Source organism: Lichenostomus cassidix, chromosome 10, assembly GCF_008360975.1.
Source record: "Lichenostomus cassidix isolate B80296 chromosome 10, HeHo_3.0, whole genome shotgun sequence".
NCBI classification, from domain to species: Eukaryota; Metazoa; Chordata; class Aves; order Passeriformes; family Meliphagidae; genus Lichenostomus; species Lichenostomus cassidix.
In genome coordinates this window covers 9,948,397-9,970,035 of record NC_139491.1, presented here as the reverse complement: position 1 = coordinate 9,970,035, position 21,639 = coordinate 9,948,397, and the positions used below count along the sequence as shown (strand labels likewise).

The 21,639-nt window shown below is 41.0% G+C and overlaps 3 protein-coding genes across 5 annotated transcripts; 2 read left to right on the top strand and 1 right to left on the bottom strand.

Annotated features, from left to right (window-relative positions):
• SQOR (sulfide quinone oxidoreductase) lies at positions 1–9,234 on the top strand. Of its 2 annotated transcripts, XM_085070551.1 has the most exons (10): positions 1–85; positions 894–2,269; positions 2,474–2,644; positions 3,116–3,169; positions 4,758–4,952; positions 5,831–6,040; positions 6,507–6,690; positions 7,525–7,592; positions 8,446–8,624; positions 8,777–9,234. In XM_085070551.1, the coding sequence occupies exons 2-10, from the start codon at positions 2,036–2,038 to the stop codon at positions 8,832–8,834; spliced, it is 1,353 nt and encodes a 450-aa protein (XP_084926677.1). In that variant the 5' UTR covers positions 1–85; positions 894–2,035; the 3' UTR covers positions 8,835–9,234. The 2 variants fall into 2 exon arrangements, with proteins under 2 accessions (XP_084926677.1, XP_084926678.1); XM_085070552.1 differs by lacking the exon at positions 3,116–3,169.
• Positions 9,235–9,478: 244 nt separating this feature from the next.
• Positions 9,479–12,360, bottom strand: LOC146432706 (nicotinamide riboside kinase 2-like). Its single transcript, XM_085070553.1, has 8 exons — positions 12,198–12,360; positions 11,953–12,043; positions 11,478–11,523; positions 11,153–11,339; positions 10,851–10,922; positions 10,082–10,188; positions 9,784–9,875; positions 9,479–9,676 (listed from the first exon to the last, which is right to left on the bottom strand). Exons 1-8 carry the CDS (start codon positions 12,221–12,223, stop codon positions 9,671–9,673), a joined length of 627 nt encoding a protein of 208 aa, XP_084926679.1. The 5' UTR covers positions 12,224–12,360; the 3' UTR covers positions 9,479–9,670.
• Positions 12,361–13,492: 1,132 nt separating this feature from the next.
• Positions 13,493–20,657, top strand: LOC146432705 (CDC42 small effector protein 2-B-like). Of its 2 annotated transcripts, none has more exons than XM_085070556.1 (4): positions 13,493–15,397; positions 16,836–17,049; positions 17,480–17,581; positions 18,119–20,657. In XM_085070556.1, exons 2-4 carry the CDS (start codon positions 16,996–16,998, stop codon positions 18,191–18,193), a joined length of 231 nt encoding a protein of 76 aa, XP_084926682.1. In that variant the 5' UTR covers positions 13,493–15,397; positions 16,836–16,995; the 3' UTR covers positions 18,194–20,657. The 2 variants fall into 2 exon arrangements, with proteins under 2 accessions (XP_084926682.1, XP_084926681.1); XM_085070555.1 differs by having other exon boundaries at positions 13,493–15,453.
• Positions 20,658–21,639: the final 982 nt, after the last annotated feature.

Here is a 21,639-nt window from a genome sequence, read left to right as displayed (position 1 = left end):
GACTTTTCTAACTTCATTTCTTCCAACTTGGTGCGATAAACTGGCTCGATGCAGTAGGCAGTCTGCGGAGCTAAGCTCACGGCAGGTAAGGTACTGCGGAGGGGAGGAACTGTAGTTAGGTGCTGAGTGCCTCTGTATGAACTGGCGTGGCTCTGTTCCGTGTTTGTTCTAGGCTCTAGCTGAGATACTGAGCTCTCCTGCTCAGCTTAAATATGATTTTTTAAAGCGCATTTTGTTCAGTATTTAACAGACTTATTCTTAAAACAGGCAAACAAATAGCCTTAGATTGAAAGAGGAAAGAGATTTATGAATAGAGGTGTGACAGCTACTGACTATCTTCAAGCTAAGTCTAAGTCTGTTTTTAAAACAACACATCTCTTTTCAAAAAAGAAGGGGGAGGAGGGGAAACCCCTTTGAAATGCTGACTCTCCCTGTAGAAATTATGTTTCTGTGGACTTAGCGTGAGTCACATCACCCTGATCTTTATGTGGTGCTAGGTGAGTTCTGCTGAAGCAGCATTACCCAAGCTGCCGACACTGTAACAAACCACGGTGTCCTGAAGGCATTTGTAGAGCACTTAACCTTCCTGGTGACAGAACGAGTTTTAAACAACAGAACTGTCCCAGGCTAAGCAGAGCACTCATTATGCTAAGGTGGAGAAGTGTACTGCAGGCTTTGCCTTTCTAGGCAGTACTCTGAATCATGTACACAGATCTTCATATATTATTTCATGCTATATAAGGTCAGTGTTATGTTTTGCTGTGCTTTCTTTAAAGGATGATGGATAAGTATGCTGTCTGCTAAAGTGCTCATGTAAAAGCTTAGCATTGCAGCTCAGTTCAGTAGGCTACAACTAAGCTACAACAAAATTTCTTCATTTCCTTCTCTTATAGTTCTGTATGGTTCCCCTGTTCTTCTGTCTCCTGAATCCAAAGTAGAGAGCTGATGTTGTTGTTGACAGAATCGATCCTACAGCTGTTGTCTGACTTGGGAATTTAACACGAGAGGTTTAAAACAGCTTTTTTGACACTTCAGATTGTTTCTGTATGCTCTGAAACCACTGAGAAGCAACATAATACTGCATTCTCATCAATTTCACTGCTGTTAGTTAAGGTACATGTTGTGTGTGCTTATGCTTAGTTCAAAATCTATTTGGTCAGAGAGGATAATTATTCTTTAGCTAGCATTAAAAAAGCGGAGTCTTGTTCTTTTGGTCCAGAGTGTGTTGTCAACCAGCAGGTCTGTTCTTTGTATTTAATAAATGCAAAGCAAAATGCCACATTCATGAGCTTCCACAAACAAGATGTCGCTCTTAAAACTATCTTGAAAATGAAAATTTTAAAACCGTCTCTTCCCAGTTCATCTCACTAATCTGAAGAGAACAGGACATGTCCTCACCAGATATCTTTTATTTCTAGGCCTAGGACAACTTCTTGCTTGAGCAATCTGTCCACATTTTTAAAGAGCTGCCTGCACAGATGATAAACAGCCTTCTAAAGTGAAACTAACTTTATAATGGTGGGGTGTTTTGTTCTGAATGGGGAGGGGATGAGAAGAAAATGTCTGCATCTTGGAAACCTTCTGTAAAACAAAATTATTAACTCTTTTTTTGCAGTGGACACCTCTGATATTTTTCCCAGTCTGTCCCAAATAAATTGTAACTGTAAGGATTAATAATGGGGCATTATAAAGAATTCAGGGTACAAGGACATGAGGGATGTCAAGATAGCACAGGAAGGTGCAGAATGAGTTGCTCAATTATATCTAGTGTAGTGGAGAATTTTTGAATGTGACATTGAAAGAGTTTCTTGAAAATACTTGAGGTTTCTAGTGTAATATTCAAACTCTGGTCTGTAAGTACCATAAGTGAGTTCTACTCTTTTTAAGTGAAAAAACTGTAATTCTTGTCTGATGACTCAAGGAATTTAGTATTGCAATTTTTGCCTTGAAGACTAACCCAGGCATTTAAATAAATATAAATTCTGCCTCCTGTAATTGTTACTGGTGCCTTATCTCATAGCTTCCCACTTGAAAGATGTCAGCGATTGGAGCAGTGTCCTCTTGCTCCTGTCTCCCTCCTGGTGTGTGGTTGCTGAAACCAGGAATGCAGAAGATGAGCTCCTTTGGCTTACACACAGCAGCCAGGTGTGCTGCCAAGGATTATTATGAAGTACTTGTGTTGGGTGGAGGCGCTGGTGGAATCTCCATGAGTGCTCGGATGAAGAGGAAAGTGGGAGCAGGAAATGTGGCTGTTGTTGAGCCAAGTAAGGTGAGTCTCCCTCTGCTGTAAAGCATTGAAAAGAATAAGCATGTTGCATGTGACCACATGGCTCTGGTTCTCATCCCTCTCCAGCCCCATGTCTCCTTTTGTTAAGAATAATACAATGTTAAGAGTAGATTGCTCCCATTTGGAGTGATGTGCCTTCATCTTAAAGTCCCATTAAACAGTTCTCCATTTGAACTTTTATTTCAGACCCATTACTATCAGCCTCTGTGGACCCTGGTTGGTGGTGGTGCAAAGCAGCTGGCAGCTTCTGCACGTCCAATGGGAGGTGTAATGCCTAAAGGTGTTGAGTGGATCAAATCTCAAGTTACAGCCTTGGATCCAGATAAGAACTGTGTGTGGCTGGAGAATGATACCAAGGTAATTAAGTAAAAAAAAAAAATCATCAATTGTGTGTCAACTTCATGCAGATCCCCTTAGAATTGCCTATTGAGCAAGACATCCAGCATCTAGGAAGCTGGGAAATTCCAGTTAGTCTTATGAGAAGTACTTGGTCCAAAAATGTTTTTCTAATAAAAATTGTGGTAGATAACTAGGTTAAAATAACGTCAACTTAAAATACAATTATAAGCCTTTGCCCTGTTTATGGTGAACTGAACAGAAAAGAGAGAATATTTTGCTCCAGATACCTGGGTCTATGTATAGCAAAGGCTGTGTGTGTAACTCATAATGTTAGCATTTTAACTAGAATTCTTAGAGCTTAACTTATGTTACTAATGCTCCCTATATCTCCTTCCCATGCAACTCTGTTGCTGTCAGATAACTTAAATTTGCTTTGAGGTAATGCATTGGGTTCTTTGTCTAAAATACTTTTTTCCCCTTACACAACAGGTATCTTACAAGTATCTGATAATTGCCCTTGGAATTAGTCTGCATTATGAAAAGGTATTTGTTTTACAATAATCACATTTTTACTAGTTTTAATAACATCACATACATTCATTAAAGTAAATGGCTTTTCAGTATTGTTTGTACTGCAAGGTATTGAACACTATATGAATTAAAGAGCTAGAAGACTCTCATTAGTAAAGAGTAATGACTTTACTCCTTCCACAGGTCTCTGTGTAATAACCCAAATTACCCTTGGGAAGGTATTTTACGAAAACTTTGTTTCATGTCTGTGGCAATGTCAGCAGATGGGGCAGCAAGTTAAATCTAGAACTTAAGGGCAGCCTGTAGTAATGAGATAATGAGGTATGCTGAGTGTAGTCTGAAGCATCTCTAATGTAAAAAGAACGAGGAGCACACAGCAGTCAGTAAAATCTGTCCTGCAGAATTAATTTGACCTTCCCTCACCTTTCTTAAAGAATGTACTTCAAAAGGAGCTAGCTGAGTTATCAGGCTTGTGTTTAAACAGGCCCTGGGGCCCTTCCCTTGTGGAAGGTTTCCTGTACACTTCACACAGTGGCACTCAGAGGAGTATGTTGGTGCAAGAATGACCACAGCAGTATTTAGGGGAAGGAAAATGCAGAGGCAAGATGTCTGAGCAATTTGACTCTCGTGGTTTTACCCTGATCTGAAAATGATGTAGTACCTGATAATATATTTAAGTATCTTTCTGAAAAGCTCCCAAGAGATATGTAGAGCAAGAGCTGGTCTCAGTTAACTACAGTCACACACAAATTCTGGTGATTAGGTCAGTGGAATGAGGAGTTGCAGCATGTTCAGTGACCCTCCTCTCAGTCTCCATACATATTGCCTCAGTACAAGCTGATAAAAGTAAATTCAGTCATCACTAGAAGAAGCCTTGTATTACAGTTAATAACTATTGCTATGTAATGAAAACTCCTAGTAACTTTAAAACAGAAGTGGACACTTTAAAAAGAGGGATGGTTTCTCTTTACCAGCAGTGTACTTCAGGTGCAGACTGGAATGTCCCAAACACATTGTAGTGTGTGTAACGTGATGCTGTTGTCTCACAGAAGTTCTGCAATCTGTTATTTTGAAATGGGTACAACTTCCTTTCTCACAAGCAGATGCTCAGGCCATAGTAGGAGTAATAGGGAAATAATAACTGGATACAGTTTAGTTAAAACAAAATATCCCTAGGCAAATACAGGTATCTGCAACTGAAAAGTTTTGTTTAGCTTATAAATTTTCACAATGTTTGGTTGGGGTTTTTTTTTACATGATTTTTACTTGTGATCATGTGGCAGTGACTTTATATATTCTTACTCTGAATTTCAGTCTACAAAAACTTGTGTCTGGATCTGCACTGAAGACTTATACTCAAATGCAGCAGACCAAAGTAATTTCACTAAATGTTACATCTACTAAATCATTACTAAATTCTAAAGGAAGTACCTGTTTTATTGGTAGGCCTATTTTTAAAAATACCAACTAGCAAGTAGGTATAGGCTTTGTTTTGATAGAAACTTCTTATATAGTTATTTCTCAGTCTGTATTTAATACTTGTCAATGATGACAAAACTTTTGCAATCTGTACTTTAAACCTTAATTTCTCTTTTCGTAGATCAAAGGCTTGCCTGAGGGTTTTAATCACCCCAAAATAGGTTCCAATTATTCAGTTCATACAGTCGAGAAAACATGGAAAGCTTTACAAGATTTTAAGGAAGGAAATGCTATCTTCACTTTTCCAAATACTCCAGTGAAGTGTGCAGGGGCTCCTCAAAAGATCATGTATTTATCAGATGCATACTTAAGAAAAGTAAGTATTTTACCTTCTGCCAGTGCTTGTTCTCACAGTTGGAAGAAAGGCTTGTTCTAAGGGTTTCATATTTTTTTTAAAACAAATATAAACCACTTGAGAGTGCTGAGACTCAAGATTATTAAAGTGACTGAGTTGCTTTTTGTATTTTTAATGTATAATGAATGCAAGTAAATGGATTGTACATAAATATTTAGCATGTATTTAATACTGGGGAAACTTGTAGAATTCCAAATCCATGCTGAAAAAACTGCTTACCCTGCTTCTGGTGAGCTGCAGATACCACTGTTCTCAGCCTTATTTATAACTTCACGTGGTGCACCATAATAATTATGGGTGGAATTAAGTAATTCTTGTTACTTTAAGTACTGAAAAGCTGTTGCCATTTGTCTTTCTACTAGTCTGACAAGGGGCTATGCTTGCTCCTTGGGGCGCATTGTCTCAGCATCAGGAGGAGTCTTAGCCAGGCTGTTAAAGCAAGCTTAGTGGAAGCAAAAGACAACTTCAGTGGAAGTGTCAGGCTTCATATGTTTAAGTTTCATGAGCTACCTACTGGGTGAGTACCTGAATTATGCATAGAAGTGAAGGTTTCAGAAAGCTTTATAACACTAAACCACTTCAAGTATTTAACCTGCATACAGTAGTTCCTCAGTGCCTTGCAGCCACCTCTTCTCACAAGTCATTTGTGTGGGGTATCTTCAGTACCTCACACTGAAAGGGTCTACCTTCTAACATGGTGTGAAATATTAATTAAATATTCATTAATAATTGAACTGCGGAAATAATTCAGCTCTTTAGTAGTGCAGCATAGCTCTTTTGTCTCTTCTAGCTTATCACAGTTTCTTAATAGAAAAGACTAATTTGATCTCCTCCTGCAGACAGGAAAACGTTCCAAAGCAAACATCATGTTCAACACTTCACTTGGTGTGGTTTTTGCTGTTAAGAAATATGCTGATGCATTGCTTGAAGTAATAAAGGAGAGGAACCTTGCTGTTAACTATAAGCGCAACCTCATAGAAGTTCGAGCAGACAAGCAAGAAGCTGTGTTTGAAAACTTGGACAAACCTGGAGTGACTGAAGTTCATCAGGTCAGGAGCCTTCAGACCCCTCACTTGGTTCTGTTTATTTTCCTTGTGTACTGTAAAATAACTTCTACATTATAATAACATAGTCTGCTTCATTGTGTATTGCTGTTCCCCCCAAAAGTACTATTTTACTATCTCTAACTTTAGCAGAATATTAAAAAAATTTTAAACTAAGGTGGAGAGAATAAAAAAATCTCATAAATTATGCCTGGAGTCTTGTATGCTGAAGGAATGTCTCAGGTGTGTATGGAAGATGGCAAATGGCTTCCAAATGCAGTTGCTTGATAAGGCTCACGTTAGTTAACGGATGCACTTGAAATTTGAGAGCAGATTTTCATTCAATATACTTGCATTTAAGAAACCAAGACACAAACCCAAGGAACCCTCTCCCCACACTGTGCTTATTGCCTTAAACAGATAGAGTTTGCTCTGATGAACTAACCACTGAGTGCCTTTTCTTTCTGTTTAGTATGAAATGCTTCATGTCACACCCCCAATGGGGCCACCTGCTGTACTCATCAACAGTCCTGTCTCAGATGGAAGCGGCTGGGTGGATGTAGATAAGGAGACTCTACAACATAAAAAGTATCCTAATGTCTTTGGTATTGGAGACTGCACCAACCTCCCAACATCAAAAACTGCTGCAGCTGTAGGTAAAGTTGCATGTGTGTGTGTAAGTGACAGGAGTGGAGTCACTGTAGGCTTTTTGTTTAGTTTGCTGCTCCTGAGGTCATGACTTCAATTTTGAGCTTTCAGAAAGACCAGAATCTCCTGGGCCAATTAGTTAGTTACAGACCATGCTGATGCCACTACCCCAACAGTGCTATTGTTCCAGGTGCCTCACAGATGAACTAATTCTATTTTTGTGTTCACAGAATGTCATAAAATGAATGTACTATTTTTGTATTCCATCATCATTCAGTAATGAACCTTTCTGCTTTATCTTAGCATCTCATGCATATGTTACCTAACTGATCAGTTACTACAGGAAAATCTCATGTTCTGCTCTTGTAGCCACAGGTTCCACAATTAAAGTACTTCAGGTATATGGTCTCACAATTGATGAAAGGCAAATAGAAGGATATTAAAAAAACAGGGTTTACAGTATATTATTGATGTAACGTAAGAATAGGGTAGTCAGCTATTTCAGTAAATGGGTCTACAATTACAGCACTCGAAACAAAACAGAATTTCAGTGTGCCAGAATCTCTGTTTATTAAGACTGAGCAAGTGTAAGTTATCATAGGAGAATGGGCATAGGCTAAAAATATCAGCTCAAGTTTCATTAATCATTAGCATGTTTGAAACAGCGAGGCCAAAGCATTAGTTCATTTTTTTTTTTAATCTGAGACAGTAAACTTACATGTAAGTTCAATTGCAGCTGAATTGTCCAACAAAATGCTTGGCTACTACTGTTTGCTGTAGTAATGACAATAACTGCTGCCTGAAACAAAGTCTTAATACGCTTCTTTTTCTTTCTTATTTAGCTGCACAGTCTGGAGTCCTTGATAAAACTATTTCTCTGGTAATGAAGAATGAGTTGCCAGTTAAAAAGGTACTTACAGTTCTGTCTCAGGGAGAAATTCTCTTGAATGTTTTCTCCCTTCTTCTGCAGGAAGTCTTGCAAGCAGCTGAGCTGTGTGAACGGAAGGCAGGAAAGGCTTTGCCTCCACAGTTGTGATGCAAAGTGGTCACATGCTGCATGTCAGAGTAGTAATGCAATTGCACAGTTCATACTCTTAATACTGCTGTTAAAAGTACTACCTATTTGATTCCTTGACCTCTGAGTTGAGAGAAGTTTAAAGGCTGATTAGTCTGGGTTTTTCACCAGTGCAAGTAACTTTACACTGTTGACTAATATAATTCCTACTCCAGAAAAACTCTTGCAAACTTGCATCTCCGGTACAGGACATGAGCTTTTAAGGAGTTAAACAAGCTTTTGTACTACAGCTGTTAAGCCTAAAAATACGTTCAAATTTGTCCTTGAGCCTTTAATTTTACACATTGCTTCTTTGGGGCACTAAACTGAATATCCTGCTGTTCTCTGGAAATTCTTACTAGATTAAAGATCCTGTTTGCCTATTAAAGTACACACCAGCTCTCATTGCAATCTGCTGGTCACCTGTTCCACTAGTTACAACAACCAACAGTTCATGACATTAAGCCCTATTATTCTAGGTTAGGTCTAATTTAAGCAATGTTGTTAAGATCTACATTTGCAATAGAGTGGCTTAGTATTATGGTTATTAAACCATACTACTTAGCAGCCTTCCACGTTCACTGGTATTTACTCTGTAAATGTAGAAATCTCCTACGAAGTTATTTTGAAATGTGTTAACCATGGATTGTAAAACCCCAGCATTTAGGCTTTGCTTAGAATAATGAAAAATGGGTATTTTTCATTGCAGTATGATGGATACACTTCCTGCCCACTAGTAACAGGCTACAACAAGGTGATTCTGGCAGAGTTTGACTACAATGCTCAGCCTTTGGAGACCTTTCCCATTGACCAGAGTAAGGAGAGAACAACCATGTACCATATGAAAGCTGATATGATGCCTCTGCTCTATTGGAATGCACTACTCAAGTAAGTACTGAAGAAAAATAATCAGGTGTAGACACAAGCACATCCTTAGTTATGATCCTCACATGCATCTCTTAGCCCTGTAGTATCTTATAAGGAAAACCTTCCCCAAGCCCTACTTCAATAGTATGTAAAAGAACTTTCTCTGCTTCCAGGGGATACTGGGGAGGACCAGCTCCTGTCAGGAAGCTAATGCATCTGGGCTTGAAGTAACTGCTGGTTCTCAGTGTTGGTTATAACCTTCCAAAGAAACAGGACTGGTCTCACACTGGATCAATGCATATCTTCCCTTGGAATACCTAGCAGATGTTTTTTTTTAATCAAGCTTGTCACTAATTCACTTTTCCTCCTACTATGGCTTAAGCCTTCATAAGGCTCTTTCCCTGCTCTGCTAGGTAAACTGAGGACTTTAACTACTACTGTATTTACACAGGAGTCTGAACTTGCCTTACCCTACAGATTACTACAGGAATTGCTAGAGCAATCAATACTTCTAAAGCTGTTGTATATGTAAGATTTTCTTCTTCACCCTAAACTGAATTGTCTGCATCCAAGATCAATACATGCACTGGATTTAACAGTGATTCAATACCAGTAAAATGGCCTGAAAGTCTCCTATTGTTCTCTCATTTTTGAAGAACATCAATCCTAATTTCTAATCATACCTGCTGCCTAATATCAGAATGCACGCAGAGTTTGGAAGAAGTCAAAGCAGTGTCTGTGTATATGGATACACACACAATCTCCTAGGATAGTTGTGCCACCTCTCATCAGTTCCACTACCATGTTTTAACCTGTGACACTAGGAACATCATGAAAAGAAAGCAACTGAGACCACATACTAGACTGAAGCACACTTTACGATCACAGACAAGGGGGAAGTGCTTTTTAATTATGACCATACAGAACTCAGTTTTCAAGGGAAAGGTTGAGCAAGGTTGAATTTGAGAGTGGAGTCTTCACAGAAGCTGGAACTTTAGAGGCAGTCAGGTAGACAGCGTGGAGCAAACAGGAATCATCTTCACTTACAAGAGGCAGCAGCAGCAGCTTTATTTCTAAACAGAAAGATACGAGAACATATTTCAAGTTACAGCTTCCTGCTTTTCCAACACAGTCTTTAAAAGGATGCCTTTGAATTCCAATTAAAAGCATGAATATATACCTGGGTGTGAAGTAATTCTTGAATCTTATTCTGGATCTGCCCATACACATCATTAAACAGCTCGTCCTTTGATTTTGTCCCATTCAAATGCACTTAAAGAAAGTAAAATAAGAGAGCTATAATAGAATGGCTCTGTAAGCTTGCCAGATCTTAATTTAAAAAGCATGCACCTGACTGCTGTCAGAGGAATATACTCCCTCCACCTGCTTCATTCACCTCCTCTCATACAACTAACCTGTATGTATAGTACAGGTTTGAAAAGCAACCTCATAAAGTGCTTTTGTCTTTAAAGACTTACCCACATCAACTCCAAGTTCTTCCATTATCTTCCTGTGCTTTACATACATAGGCCAAACGTGGCCATCAAACAATCCAGGTGGATCCGGAACAGTGTAATTCCTTGAACTAAAAATTAAGGCATTGTTACTCACAAGTACTCTAGTACTCTAGTTCAGGGAAATGACAGATCCTTCACTGGGTTTCTCTACATTAGCCTGAGCATATTGACTCCAGTGGGGTTTCTGAGCTTATCAAAAGTTAGTAGTTAGCAAGAGCTGCAAGCATTAAGTTATGCAAGTAAGTTGAAATTTGATGTGCAGGTTCAAAGTGTTCAAAATGCAAAAAGAGTTCCCAAGACTAATCTCAACATTTCTGAATAAACTCTTAAAAGCTTCAGCAGAACTTTGAATAAAATAGCTGTCTGCTTATTCCTCTTGAAATGTAACTTCAAGTTTAATACTTTTCATTTGCAGTAAGAACAGTTGTATGTATACAACATACAACAATACTGCCAAAATGTAAAACCTCGAGTAGTTGGGAGACCTGGGAACTGTGTAACTGGAAAACCAGCAAGGGAGAAAGCCTAATGAAAGCCTGATGGGCAGAAACTGAGCATTACATGACACAATAGCTTGGTAGGTTTTGGGTTAGTTCGACGGAGGAAGCTACAGTCTTCTAACACAGCAGCTACATTTGCCTTTATCCCTTCTCATCTAAAAGCTTCAGAGAAATAAAGTTTGAATGGAGTAAGATGTTATTGGGCTGGCAAGCAACTCAGACAAACTTACCTTCTTCTCCTTTTACACTCTTCATATGGAATGGAAAGAAAATACCGATGGTGGAACACATCAATCAGTGGCCTGAAAGAGACGTGTTTGGTTACATCTCAACTAATTAGTACCCAGGAAGAAAAAACTATATCCATTTCCTGTACTTAGAGCAACCTTTAGATTTGTGACACCTAAACTTGGCATCAGTCAATGCCAGCTGCTAACTACTGGCTTAGAACAAGTCTTTTTATTCCCTTGGAGGTTTGCCTCTCATGTAAAGTAATGCAAAAATCAAAATGTATGAAGGCACAATTGATTACCTGTAGGTGTAAAGTAGGAAGCCTTCAACAATAAGAATGTGGATTGTTTCATCTCCTCCCTCCTTATCTTCCAAGATCTGGGCATCCATTGTGTTGTTGATCCCATGAGACCGTTCAAATTTGACTGGGTTTTTTATCCAAGCATTTATGGTACTCATCATAGCTTCCATATCTAATGCACTAATCACTAAGACAAAACAGACAACTATCATTAAGCAGTAATTAAGTATCAGCTAGTAATACAGTGAGTACAAAACTGCACATAAAGAATCAAAATGCTCTTAAGTTTTTGAGTTATGCTTTGATAACTCTAACAAAGGCTTACCATCATACTGTTTAAAACCATCTTCAACTTCAATTTCATCTTGGGGCTGAAACAGTAACAAGAAAAAAAAAAAAACAAACCTGCTTGGTCAGGACAACTACCGAGAAGCTCAATACCCATTTCAAAGCAAAATTCAAGATCCAAACCCTGAAGCTACAAAGGGGAATCTTAAGCCTCCACCAGGTTCCTTTGCATGCAGATAAAACCAGCAGTACGAGGCTCAGATAAAGCCACCTGCTCCTCTATCTTCGCACGGACACGAGCACACCGTGCAGGGCGACAGGGAAAGCCATGGGGACCCGCTGCACGGCAGCGTTATCCGGCAGCTGCACGGCCCCGCCAGCAGCGCAGCAGCAGCAGCAGCAGCGGCGGGCAGGGCGGCGCAGGGCGGGCAGCGCGCCAGCAGCGCGGGCGGAAGCTCGCGGGGTCACCCCGCGCCCTCCCGCGGCCTGCAGGGGTCGGCGGGCCCGCTCACCTTGAAGAAGTCATCCTGGTGCACCACGCTGCAGTTGGGCAGGGCCCGCATCAGCCGGCGGGTCAGGGTGGTCTTGCCGCCGTTGGTGACCCTGCGGCGAGAGCGCGGCCGTCGGGAAGCGCCACGTGGGGCCGCGTCCACCCCCCACCCCCACTGCGGCACCGGGAGCGGCCCGGAGCCCGCCGGAGAGACCCGCGCCCGCCCCGCAGCCCGAGCCGCCTCGCCCGCCCGCTCCCGGCTCTCACCCGCCGATGCCGATGATGATGTTCATGGCGCGTCCCGCGGCCGCCCGGCCCGACTCCTACTGCCTGTTTCTGAGGGGCGGGGGGGACCCGGCGTCTCCGGTACCGGCCGTCTACGTGCCTGAGCCGGGACCCGGGCAGAGGGGAAGAAGGGGCCGGAGAAAGAGGAGAAGGTGGAGAGGGGAGAAGCCAAACGTCAACTGCTGGGCAGCGCCATGGTCGCTCAGAGCAGCAGCAGGGCCGGTCCGCGCCGCGCCGCGCGCTCCGCAAAGGGGGGCGGTGCCCACGCGCGCGCGCCTTCCCCTCGCGCTCCGCCGCGCCCATTGGGCGGCCGCCTCCGCTTTCCAGCCAGTAGGAAGCGGCGTGACGCGGACGGCTCGCGGCGATTGGCTGCGGCGCGCTCACTCACGCCCGGCCGTATCACAGCGCCACCGCTCGGGGGCGCTCGAGGGCCTCCTCGCCGGGAAGCGCGGGGGCGCAGAGGCGGGGGCGTGGCGCCCCCAGCCGGCCCTGCCGGCGCACCGCGGGTCTCCTCAGGCCCCGTGAGGGCGGAGCTGCGGCAGTGTCGGGCGCTCGGTCCTGCCGCTGGTTCGGCCGGGCCCCGCTCCGGACACCGGCCCGGTTCTGCAGTGAGGAGCTGCGCCGGGGCCGGGACGGGCCGTGGCTCTCCGTGTGGGCGCGCGAGGCTCCTGAGGGAGCGGCGGGGCGGGAAGGCCGCGAGCGCGCGGGTTCTGCAGGGCGCCCCCTGGCGTTGCCTCGGCGCAGCGCGGCAGCCCCGGAGCATCGCGGCGGCCAAGGTCACGGCGTGTCCTCGGCGCGACGGCAGGGAACCGCGGCAGCCCTGCGGAAAACCGGCCGGGAAATCCTCTTCTGTAGCCCGCTCTAAACGAGGGCAGTTCCCCGCTTTTCCTGCTTCCTTCTTGTGCTTTTCCTTGGTGGTTGTGTTTGCTCCTCAGCTGTGCCTGAGGAACTTCGCCTTTTCTTGTTAAGGCTTTGTTCCTTTCTGTAAAGAAGGGAAATTTATGATCATAGCTTTTTTTCTGGTAACGTTAAATTTCGTAATTTAAGAGTCAGTTAATCCGTTCAACATGATTTCATTATCAGTGGTGAGTGCGTTGCCAACCATTTGCTTGCTTCTCATCTTTTCGTGATTTTTTTTTTTTTTTATAGGACTGCAAGCAAATCTCAACTGATTTAATTCACAGTTGTTTTTAACTTCCAAACAGAACGCATAGTTTGGTCTCTTGGCTTTTCTCTTTCTTTTTTTTTTTTTTTTTTTTTTTTGAGGGGGAACAGACTTTTAGTTCAAAACACATTTTTATTTTAATTTTGAGATTAAGGTCATTTAGCCAATTTTCATTTTGAAAGAGAAAACCTGCCTTTATGGTTTAGGGATTTTTTTGTGTGCATCGGTTTTTGGTTGGTTGGTTGGTTTTGAAGAGTTATTTTTTAACTAAATGTGTCTACTTAGCTTTGGAAAGGAAAATGTCCTCATAGAGTACAACCCCATTCCTTAGGTTAAAAATCCAACACACCTAGATTATCAAAGGGCTCAGGTAAAACCCTGTTTTGACCTTTCTGTGAAGCTCCAGGATAGTAGACCAACACATACACTTATGCTACATAATAGCATTATTATGTAGGTTGAGGAATGCATCCCAAACTCTTTAGCTGTTTGGCTCCAAGGTTCTTCCAAAGTCTGGGTAATTGTTTTGTACTCTTTACCTTTTACCAAGCAAGATACAGTCTTCAAGTTTCATGCTCAAAACTAATACTTGAAATACAAGTTTTGCTGTCTTTTGCCACACCTTGTCCTTCACGCATGTAAAGAGACAACTGTTTGAGGATTTTAACATGATGTTGATGTCAAATAAGCAAAGGAGGGATAAGGAAGAGATTAGAAGCAGGGTGGTTTCTAGAAAGGCATTTAGGCTGAAATATACTGCTTCTTGCATCAACTCAGTCTTGACAGAGCTGGAATGAAAATGACAACAATTGGGTCTAGCAGTAATCCCAGTTTAATGCTGAACTGGATCAGGGGGATGGCAGCCTGTGCCTGATGTGTGACAATATAGACAGTGACAGTATCCTCATTGCCCTGCACTAACAATTTGAGTCAAGGATTTTGAAGGATCTGACCTGGAGTCTAAAGGCCAGCTGAGAAGAAGAAATATGTTTAGTGATGTTATTTTTAGAGATTATCATGTGTGTCTTTTCCCTATGCAAAGAGAATTCTTCTGGTTTGATTTAGGCAAATATTTTCCGTCGATATTTTGTAAGTAAAATACGAGAAGGTTTTGAATACTTTTTAATACACAGCAGTGGCAGAAGAAATTGACTGTTACGCTCAGGAAAGTTTATCTCAACATTCCCAGAGCTCTGGGGTGCTTTAAGGCCCCGGGCTCCAGCAGGGCTGTGCATCCTGCCAGCGCATCCAGCATCCGTGTCTGCGCGTGCTAGCCATTCCCAGGCCCTTTGTCTCCTCGCCTCGATGATACTGCTGCCATGGTGAAAAACAGAGAGAAAGAACAACAGGATATTGTCCCGTTCTAGTCTGTGTGCCAACTGTGACAAAATGTTGTTTTCTCCTTGGTTTGAGGATTCTTGTTGGCTTTTACTTGTCCTGAGTGAGCCTGAAAACGTTAAGATGTTTTTAAAATTCTTCCAGTTAGTGTGGAAACCTTGAGTCTCTGGGAACAAGGTGATGTCCCATGCCTTGGCACAAACATTCCTGTCCTGGGGGATGATTCTCTGAGTCATGCAGAGGAAAAGAAGCGTTCTGATGTAAAAGACAACAGGAAGACGTTGAGCACGCTGTGTGCCAGCAGGACACCTGCAGAGCTGCCGCAGGGGTGGAAGTGAGCCACAGGCTGCATGGAGAGTGCTGAGAAAACTGCACGGCTGCACAAATCTGACGCCAAACCAGGTCTCTATTTTTGGTCTCTGCTCTGCGTTTCTGACACCTGTAGGGACGCGTGAAGTGCACAAGGGACTTGTGCAGCACCTCCCGGAGAGGAGGAACCGCCGCAGGGCATGGGAGCGCAGCGGAGCGTTCTTGCTTAGCCAACAGGACTAATTATAACCCAGGAATATGAACTGTAAATGTGCTGAAGCTGCCAAGACGGGAGCTGGGTGTGTGCCAGCGCTTGAATGAGGACACACCACCCCATCAGGACTCCCTGGGAGCAGCAGGCAGCATCGAGGTACGCACGGAGCCCACGGAGGGAGATGGACAAATGGGGGGTACGGCAGGAGGACGGTAGGCATTCAACTGTTGCTTTAGGGTGGGGATGGTGTCTCAGTCAGTCTGCTTTCAAAATAGATTATCTCTGTGCGGTGACACACTATGATTTTTAAGAAAATCTTAGCTTTGTTATGGTCTCATTAACATGCAACAAACCCAAAAAACCTGCGACTAATGTGAAGTGCTGGCAAAAGCTTTGTCTTCTGCATGTTCATATCGTTTTGTCGACTACTGTCCTTTCTGGTGGTGATAAAGACCACTGTGAGAACATGAGGTGAAAAATTGTAATTGGGGCAGATAACAAGTTGTTATTGAAACCACCTAGGACGAACTGGAATAATATAAGACACATTCTGCAGAAATTCTACTTAAAACAAAGGGGCAGACATAACAAATACTTTGAAAAATAAATGGCAGAAATTTAAGAAAGCTGCTTGCAGTGTGGGAAGTGGTGAACTGTCAGAAAACCACAAAGGTGAAAGAAATAGATGTGCCAATTACATAACTCTGGGACTACATAAGAAATGCCTATGAAGGAGGAAGCTTATGCTGGTTGGTTATGAAAGCTTTAGTGGGGGTTCAGAGAGATTGAATTGATGAAGCTATACCTTCTGTTAGGCTCTTAGCTTTAAAAAAATAACAGAACCTTCTTTAAATGAACATGTTGTAATATTTTTTTAACAATCTGGGGTATGAAAAAGTTGATATAAAAGACTATTCTGTAACCCTAGGTTTGATTTGAAGGCAGACATTAAAAAAAAGTCAGTAACTACTAAAAGCTGTATCCTGGCTTCAGGGGACTTAAAGTCAGTGACTTTTCTGGTTGTGTCTCCAGTTCAGGATTGCTATGTTAATATTTTTATACATTCTGGGAAGCTCTAAGCTCTGATGAATGGTTTCTCTTGCTGGTATACAAGGCTTCTCTCTTTTAAGAGCTATTTGGAGTTGTTGAAGGCTCTTTGCTTTGAGCTTTTCCATATCTAAGAAGAGTAACCATATCACGTGTAAAGCCGAAACTTTCTGTTGCCCCAGTTTGTAAATATTAAAAGGTCAATCTGTTTAAAGCTGGTTTCTTTCAAAACAGTAAATAATTTGTAAGTATTTGTTAGCTCTGTTTATAACCAGATCATGGACTGTTAAACAAGACCTGACTTAATTGTAGAATTGTTTTTATTACATCTCCATAAAGAACTTACACTAGTCTCTGTGAGTAAATATGGAGAGTTCTAAACCCTGATTTCTGACATAAACATACTTATATTAAATTGATGTTTCTCTACAGGTATGTATAAGAATGGAACAGTCTTGGTTTAATCTTATGGACTGCTCATTGCTCAATAACTGTTACAAAAATCGGATATATTTTAATATAAATTTAAATATTAATCTCTTTGCAGGTGTACTTATCAGATGCATTCTGTGATCTCTACCAGTGAACCTGCACAAGCAATACCTTTCTAAGCTCACTTGAGGAACTGCATCTTGGTCCTTATACTCCTCAAACTCCCAGAGAAATAATTACACTTAACAGGCCCTTATCACCTACAGAGAAATATAATGACTGAGTTCCTGGTTTGTTTCAACTGGTGCAACGGTGAACAGCCCCCGCCGGTAGGTAGATGCACAGCTGCCACCCTTTATAAGATTTGAAATTTTGTCTTTCAGTTACGTGGAAAAGGCTTTTGTTGTCCTGTTGTTTTGATTAGTTTGGGCAACGGAATGCAAAAGTTAAAGCCAGTTCTGTTAAACTATGTTTGAACTGTGTGTGCTTTGCCAGAAACTTAGACCATATGACTGTTTGCAGTTCTTAGGCCTTGACTTTCCAGCATTAAAGAAATTTTTTGCTAAAATTCAGTTAGCAGTAATAAAAGTGACTTTCATAGTGTCTTACTGCGAACAGTCTGAAACTTCAGCCCGCTTGCCATGAGGTGTCATTAGGGGTCAGTACTGCCTATCTATTTTTATCTTGGCTGCTTGTTTCTGGCTGAAAGCTGCTGATGTTTTCTGACTAGAGACCTAAGATATATTTTTTTCCTCATAGAAGAGGCGTCGGAGATTGGACCGGAATATGATAGGAGAGCCAATGAATTTTGTACACACCGCGCACGTTGGGGCCAGAGAGATGAGTAGTGACTATTCCTCAGTAAGTGTGCACCTCTCAGTAACCTGTACAGCAGGTAGCTATAATCTACTAGATAATTATTATAGAGAGAAAAATCTGATTTTTTTTTATTAATCAATAGAATAGCATCAGAACATAATTTTCTTTTGATTTGTGAACATGAGATATATGGGAGATACATTGAGCAGGAAGAGCTCATTTCCTCAGTATCTTTACATATTATGAAAGCCTTTTACATATTATGAGAACCTTTTACAGATTCTATGGATGCACTTGATTTTAGTGCATCGCCTTGAAGTCAAAGCTGTGCCAGGGTGAGCACAGAGTAAGAATAAGTGAGTAAGAATAAGTGGATTTTGTGTAGAAAAATGAATCTCAAACATTGACTTAAAATAGTATTTAACAATCGTGGATTTAGTTGTTATTTCTCCCAACTACACTTGGGACTCAGCACTGTAAACATATGGCCCACCTGCCTTTCCAAATTGAAGCTTTAAATAATTGCTCTGGCAACCAGAATTTGTAAGATGCATGTTCTAATAAGCGTTTTTTTTCTAGGCTGTATCAATTCAGGACCACATGAAGTCTAAAGGTGGCTACACAAATGGCACTTCTGCAACTGTTGAGATATAGGAAACTGAGAGAAGGCTGAAATCTGCTCTATCTTATGAGGACCCCCTGGACTGTGCTTTTGTATTCTCTAAAACCTCTTTATCATGGAGTAGGGAGAGTACCTGAATTATAAATAGGTCAGTACAAGCTTTGGTGTTCTTTGCACGATATCTTCTGAAGGAGTTATTGTAAATCATCCTTAAAATGGTCTGTCATGGTAGTGTTGTAGTAGCAACTGTAATTTGTCACTGTGGATGACTTCTTAGCTCTGTCCCAAAAACCTCTCAAAGCTGTCATGTAAGATGGGATTGGAAGTCAGTATGAATTGTCTGGGATTTTGGTATCTGTCTTTTTCTCCTCTCAGGAAATGCAGAGGTTGATTTAATTGGAAGGTATTGCATGTTTTCACTTCTTACATGGGCTAAACTGAGTTGCTAAGTACGATCCTATAGCTGTCAGATAACTTTGGACCTGTTTTTTGGATGCTTTACAGCCTGATGCATAAATCTTTGGTATTTTTTAATGTATTTTGATGGTGAATGAACTCTAATGTAGGATAGTTAGCTGAGTCTGCAAAACACAGTGAAACTTCTGCCTTACCGAGATAACACTTTTGTATCTAAAAATGGAGCTTTTGCAAACATTCTGGCTCTGAAATGAGACTTAGAACAAGAGATGTGTCTCTCAGTGACTGGGCTGCCTCCAATCCACACACACACACTGGTGTGACTGGCAGCTATTACTGCAACACAGGTAATTGTACCTACCAGTTAACTTCCAGTGGTGCTACAATATGCTCACAGCTGTGTGTTAGTTTTGCATGACTACCACTGAATTTTAAACTAAACATATTTAAGGTCTTTCTCTTTGTTACCTCTCTGTAACAGTTACCACACAAGACTTCAAGGGATGTCTTGCTTGTCTTTCTGGCTCCTTAATTTCAAGACTGTCTGTTTTATATGAAATGAATTTTTTCTTGCTTGTGGTTGAAGTGATACGGCCATGTGAATGACACACATGTAAAGAATATTGTGAAAAGTTGCAGGAGAATATTAAATGGAAACAGCACTTTGCAGAGTTCCAGCACTTCATAAATATTTAAATAAATACCCATAAATATTTAGACATACTCAAACTACAGTTTATTACTTAGTTCTTATTCATCTTTCTATTAAGTGATATGACAAAACTGCTGAAGCGGAACTAGGTTTTTCTTTTACCCCATCACTGACAGTTGTTCTCCAGCTCAAAATTCTGCATGACTACCAGTGTAGAAACTCAGGAAATCTGCTTGCTCTCATGGGATTAACTAAATAAAAGTGTTTAAATTGGTGCCATATCAGCATAAGTTGTGCTGGAAGTCAGCAAAACTCTTCTCTTGCTCTAGGCAGAAGACCAGTTATGAACTTTTTTCATTTAAAAAAATTTCTAGCTGGCAAATCTTTTAACTTGTGTGATTCTGTTTGTAGCTTGTGACACTTCTTTAATCTAGGCTGCTGGCTTTGCTGAATTGTTAGGCTGCCTTTTCTGAGTGTACTAGGGAAGGTAGCTCTGTGTTTCTGCACATGTTCACAAAAACAGCTTTTCCCCTCCCCCATGTTTTATCTTTTAGGGCCAAAAAGGAAGAGGGAGTATTACTTTCTGTAGCAGTCAACAGCTGATCATAGCATTCTGTAACCACATAAGAGAAATCTAATATCCATGTCTTGCTAGGTCCTTACTCTTGAATTAGAATGCACGCCAATTTTTAATATATTTTAAAATTACCATAGTTAACTGTACATTAAGCTTTTGCAAGTATTTAATATCTCTGTCTTCTAACTTCAGATATACTCTAACAGCCTAGTTAAGACAGAGTTTAAAGAGGCTAAATCCTGTATACTGTCAAGGAAGCATAAAGTGGCCAAGTTTTTTGAAAGAATAGATTCTAATTCATCTGCTATTATGTTGCGTTAATGCATTCAGTCATCTGTATCTGCCCAGAAAAAGTGGTGATAGGGCAGTTGTCAAGAAGAAAATATGTTGTGTTTTGTTAACACTGTAAGAAAACACATTGAACAGAAGTTAGGGTTTTTTGAAGACCCATTCAGTAGATTTAAGATTAGTGTAACTAGAAATGAAGGAATTGGTGATCAGTTCTTCTCTCTAAAAATAAATCAACAGATAATTTTTTATTAAACACTCCTTTAGAGAAAAATCCTAGTTTTGATCATGTAAAACCAAGTAGCACTATCTGGTGTAAAACTAACCTATTTTCATCAGACTATATACTATTATATAGGGCCATAATAAAGTGCACCAGCATTAAAAAGAAATGTTTTGCTATTTCATTAAAAGTGTCATTACTTTTAAAAATCTAACAAACATAAACACGTCTTAGGGCTTGGGAACTTTTTGTTCTATATTTAGAAACCTTATGTACCTCTAATCTGTCATGTAACTCAGTGTAAGCCTCTCTTAGTTATAATAAACATGGTAAACTGGTGACTTGCACTCTTTTCATATTGTGGAAAATCTTGATATTTCCTCTGCACTGAAAACCTGTTGGTTAAGTGGATGGATCAGCATGGCTTGAACTTTTATTGCACAAAATCAAATTTCTCCACTAGAGAGCACAGTTTTACATCAAGTCTATTCTGTTCTATGCAAGCTCTTACTCCATTGTGGGGTTTGGTGGTTTTTTGAGCTTGACTGGAATAAAATACTGAAATAATACCAACTGACCAAACTTTTTAATCTACATTTTAGGCTGTGAAGACCTTATATCAAGACAATCAAGAAACATTACTGCTCTGACTTGATGCCATTTTATATTTCTTCTTTTAGTCAGAAGTAAAATAACTTGCAAGCAGAGCACAATCAACTGTTTTATATGTAGTCTGGCAGAGTCTCAACACTGTTTGCTTCCTTGGGAAAAAAATCTGGGATGGGGAGGTATTTTCAATTCTGGCTGTCTTATCCCTTGATGTTCCTTCTAGGCTTTACTGTGACTGTCCCATAATGCTGCATAAACCTGTGGTCAGTATACAGAAAAGGTATTTGTCTTTTTCCCAACCTAATATGTCTTTTCACCTTCTGCAGAGCAGCTTTATACCAATTACATGGTGTCAATGCTATGCTCCAAGTTAGCCTGTAATATGATAACTTGCAACCCACACATGTGGTATTATTCCTTTGTGTGTTCTGGCCATATTGGACTGCCAGGTGCTGTTGTAGCTTCCACTCTGTATAGACAAAAAATGTTAAGGGATTAATAAATACCCTTATTCTTACTATGCCAGCAAGAATAAGCACAATTTAACAGTGTTAAGTTCCACGTTCATGAAATTCATTACATGTTACTAAATAAGGTAACACTAAAAAAATACTCCTATCTGTCAGTGAAAGACAATTGCATGGCTGCTCCTGGCCATGTTTGGATTTACTTTGCTGTCAGCACTGTGACGATGCCATGAAAACCCAACAGC

What these genes read in the sequence shown, in the direction of transcription:
- LOC146432706 (XM_085070553.1), bottom strand. Translation starts at nt 12,223, where the DNA reads ATGAACATCATCATCGGCATCGGCGG. An exon ending in TGGTTTTAAACAGTATGATG is followed by an intron (nt 11,340 to 11,477) that starts GTAAGCCTTTGT and finishes GTTTTGTCTTAG; the next exon opens with TGATTAGTGCATTAGATATG. An exon ending in GAGTGTAAAAGGAGAAGAAG is followed by an intron (nt 10,189 to 10,850) that starts GTAAGTTTGTCT and finishes CTTAATTTTTAG; the next exon opens with TTCAAGGAATTACACTGTTC.
- LOC146432705 (XM_085070556.1), top strand. Translation starts at nt 16,996, where the DNA reads ATGACTGAGTTCCTGGTTTGTTTCAACTGGTGCAACGGTGAACAGCCC. An exon ending in ACGGTGAACAGCCCCCGCCG is followed by an intron (nt 17,050 to 17,479) that starts GTAGGTAGATGC and finishes TTTTCCTCATAG; the next exon opens with AAGAGGCGTCGGAGATTGGA. An exon ending in TGAGTAGTGACTATTCCTCA is followed by an intron (nt 17,582 to 18,118) that starts GTAAGTGTGCAC and finishes TTTTTTTTCTAG; the next exon opens with GCTGTATCAATTCAGGACCA.
- SQOR (XM_085070551.1), top strand. Translation starts at nt 2,036, where the DNA reads ATGTCAGCGATTGGAGCAGTGTCCTCTTGCTCCTGTCTCCCTCCTGGT. An exon ending in ATGAGTTGCCAGTTAAAAAG is followed by an intron (nt 7,593 to 8,445) that starts GTACTTACAGTT and finishes TTTTCATTGCAG; the next exon opens with TATGATGGATACACTTCCTG. An exon ending in TATTGGAATGCACTACTCAA is followed by an intron (nt 8,625 to 8,776) that starts GTAAGTACTGAA and finishes CTCTGCTTCCAG; the next exon opens with GGGATACTGGGGAGGACCAG.